Genomic DNA, 3,323 nt, shown 5'->3' on the forward strand with positions numbered 1-3,323 from the left:
GGGGGCCGGGGCCAGGCCAGGCTCGGGATGGCGCAACCACGGCCCCCATCTTCCCTCGGCCGTCCGCGGAGGGGCTCCTTGCCCACTGGGGCCGGTTGGCAGGTGAGGACCCAAGCGGGGGCTGCCTGGTCGTGGGGTCCTCGGGACCAGGGCAGCTCGACTTTTTCGGAACTCAGCGGGCTCTGCCGAAGCCAGGGCGGGTGTCCGAGGCTCCGTGACGGTGAATGTGTTCGCTTCTGGGCTGACATCAGCCTCGGCAGCCACAGGGCACACCCTTGCCCAGGGGTCTCAGGCCTGGGCTCTTTCTGCAGCCGTCCAGGGTCAGCTGTGGTGGCACGGTGGCCCTGGGCTGCAGTAGCACTGTGTGTGTGAACACAGCCTTCCGGACCACTCTACCCCTCCCTGGACTCCCTTGGCAGAGCCTGGCATAACTTTCCGGTGGTGCCCTGCCTGGTGGAGATGCCCCCATCTGGGCCACATCACTGGCAACCGTCGCCATGTGTCAGGGCGTCTGCTGCTCCCTGCCAGGCTGTGACTGTGGGTGTTACTTGTTGCTGTGTGTACACTCCGGGTGACAGAACCATGTGTCAGTGTTTATGTGGCTGTGACTCCCCTTGCAAGAAGATGCACTTAATTGTTCCTGGCTGTTTGGTCACCCTGAGCAGGATGCCTTGGGGGACGTGAATGTACCTTTCATCACTGTCTTGTTGGGACAGTGCTGGTCTCAGGTCACAGGGCTACCCGGGCACAAATGCCAGTGTTGCTGTCACACAGCATGCTGGCTTGAGGGGCGTGCTTGCCTGCCTGCCTGCAGGCGTGTGCCTGTGGTACCTGCTGTAACTGCCTGTGGCCATAGGTAAGTGTGGGGGGGGAGTCTCCCGGGGACTCCTGTGATGGACCTTAAGGCTGGGTCTTGCCTCTGTGACAGCCTCAGTGTGCAAGGGGTTTATGTCTGGTGACCTTCGACAGGCTTTGCATACGGTTGTACCTCAGTGGGTGTGAGAGGTGTGGAGGTCCAGGCCCATGTCCTGCAAACTCAGGAGTTAACTACTCCCACAGCTGCTGGGTTTGTTCCTTTTCTCTGAAGTCTGTGGGCCGGTGTCTGTCCTGGCTGCTGTATAGCGTGCATGACCCTGACGGGGGCAGGCAGGTTGTAGCGGTGCGTGGGGCTCTGGGTCTGAGTTGGCTGAGTGCACCTGCGTGTCTCTGAGTGTGTCATTGTGTCTCTCGTTCTCAGACACGAGAGTGCTTTTGTGGTCTTAGTGGAGCTCCGTGTTCAGTTACTGGCGTGCAGACTTGCACAGATGTGGTTTGCCTGTGTGTGTGAGTCTCTCGTGGTTCATGGGCCTGTGTTTCTGTAAGTGCACTGTTGTGTAACTTGGGACGATAGCTTGTTGTGTGTTAGTGTGTATCTCTGAGTCTAAGAATCTGTGCACAGACCCTGTGGAGTTGTGTGTGTGTGTGGCATATGTGTGATACGGTGAGACTGATTGAATATTAGCGTGCAGGCCTGTGTGTGTGAGTAGGAGTGTATGGGGAGAGTGTGTGTGCTTCCTGGTGCATGGCCCCATAGCATGCATGTGAGTTCAGGCAGTGACCCCACTGGGCAGCAGAGGTGCCTGAGTTGAGCCTTGGAGGGGTTGGGGGAGGGACACCATCCTGGAGACTCTGGGGGCTTCCCAAGCCCAACCCCCAGCATTGCCAGCCGGCAGGGATGCCGCCTTCCAGGAAGACTTGCAGGGAGTTGGCGCTGGGAAGGCCGGTGCTGCCAAGTGCAGCTGGCAGATGCTAGATTAACCCTGCATGTGCCCTGGCTGGCCTGGGAGAGCCTGGCTTGAGCATGAGAGGGTGTGTGTGTGTGTGTGTGTGTGTGTGTGTGTGCTCGTGCACAGGTGTTGGGGCGATGGGCCATCCCGGCTTCCTCTGGCAGATGCTAGATTAACCCTGCATGTGCCCTGGCTGGCCTGGGAGAGCCTGGCTTGAGCATGAGAGGGTGTGTGTGTGTGTGTGTGTGTGTGTGTGTGCTCGTGCACAGGTGTTGGGGCGATGGGCCATCCCGGCTTCCTTGCGACTGAAGAGCTCCCCAGCCCACCCTGCCGGTGGGGAGGTGGGCTGTCCTAACCTGAGCCTCGCCTTCTTTCAGGAGAACTGGGTAGAACCACAGACCTTCCTGAGGATCCTGGCTGGACTCATTTCTGGGCTGGGACCTGGGGCTCTTCTGAGCCCGTGCAGTGACATGGAGACTGTCTTTTCCCAAGGACACAGTCTCCTCCCTTAGTAAAGAGGGTTGAGTTGGGGGAATCTGCCTGGGATGCAGGCCTTGCGCCCTGGGCTCGCCTCACTTTACAGTCTGTCAGACTACAGGCTCATGATACTGCTCCACTCCCTCCTGCTGCTCAGACCAGAATCCCAGTGCTTGGTCAGAGTTAGGGGTCCCAGAGCGGGTGGGCTCCTGGGGGCTCGGCGGGCTCAGCTGGACCACCCTCAGGACTGACTCGCTCTCTGCCCTCTGTTGCAGAACACAGATCTGTTTGAGATGATTGAAAAGATGCAGGTGAGGACGGCTTTGTAGCCTGTTCTGGGGAGCTGCAGAGGTGGCTGGACTGGGGTGGGGGTCCTTACTCTCTCTCCAGCCCTGTACCTCCCTGAGGACCGACTGGGAGCCCTCGACAGACCACGCCAGACAGTAGTGGCAGCTCGTTGTCCAGATCCTTGGGGTCGGGGTGGATGGGACCGGTAGCACCCTTCCTACCCTGTCCCACTTAGAGGCCCATCCAAGGTCCCAGCCCCGCTCCCTGAGCAGGCCCCCAGCAGGGCTGCGGTCAGCTCCTCAACCCCACCTGCAGGAGCCTCTGCAGGACCCCATGTGGATTGGGAGGAGGGGACTGATGCCAAGGACCTGTCACCCAGAGGCTATGCTGCATGCAGGTGGGGGAGGTGTTGAGAGCCAGGCAGTCTGGAGGGCAGCCCCTTCAGAGCCTGACCCCACCCACCTTCACCCTCCAGACCCTGTCTTACTGCCCTTGTCTGGACTTTGCATGTGTGTGTGTGTGTTGGAACGTGGGGAAGGAGGCTGCAGAGGGTCCCCATGGCTTGCACAAACCTCCAGAGCCTTCCTTGATGTCAGCTCACCCTGCAACCCCTGCTCTCTCCTGCTCCTGTTTTTCTCTGCCCCTCTTAGTCTTTCAGCTTTGCCCTCCCTCCCGCCTTTCTGTCTTCCTCTCTCCCTTAACACACATCTGTGTAGATGCAGTAGCCCCCTCCCCACACTTGCACGCAGGCATGCGTGCACGCCGCCCCTGCCCCCGCTCCCAGCGGCACGT

General features: G+C 60.0%; 1 protein-coding gene across 12 annotated transcripts in view; it reads left to right on the top strand.

Moving 5' to 3' along the window:
• RAP1GAP (RAP1 GTPase activating protein) overlaps window positions 1-3,323 on the top strand; it is a 54,127-nt gene that overhangs the window by 25,503 nt on the left and 25,301 nt on the right. For 8 of the 12 annotated variants that reach the window (XR_003548862.1, XR_003548863.1, XR_003548864.1 and 5 more), the window contains exons 1-2: window positions 28-102; window positions 2,519-2,554. Coding sequence is in view for 4 of the 12 variants with exons in the window: in XM_027770579.1 (XP_027626380.1) it covers window positions 28-102; window positions 2,519-2,554 (111 nt within the window). In the remaining 8 variants the exon portion in view is untranslated. Of the gene's footprint in view, window positions 1-6; window positions 103-2,518; window positions 2,555-3,323 lie in introns of those variants that run through there. The other 4 variants (XR_003548867.1, XR_003548868.1, XM_006145174.3 and 1 more) reach the window with 2 other exon arrangements.

This window comes from Tupaia chinensis, unplaced genomic scaffold (genome assembly GCF_000334495.1).
Source record: "Tupaia chinensis unplaced genomic scaffold, TupChi_1.0 Scaffold000146_1, whole genome shotgun sequence".
Taxonomy (NCBI): Eukaryota; Metazoa; Chordata; class Mammalia; order Scandentia; family Tupaiidae; genus Tupaia; species Tupaia belangeri.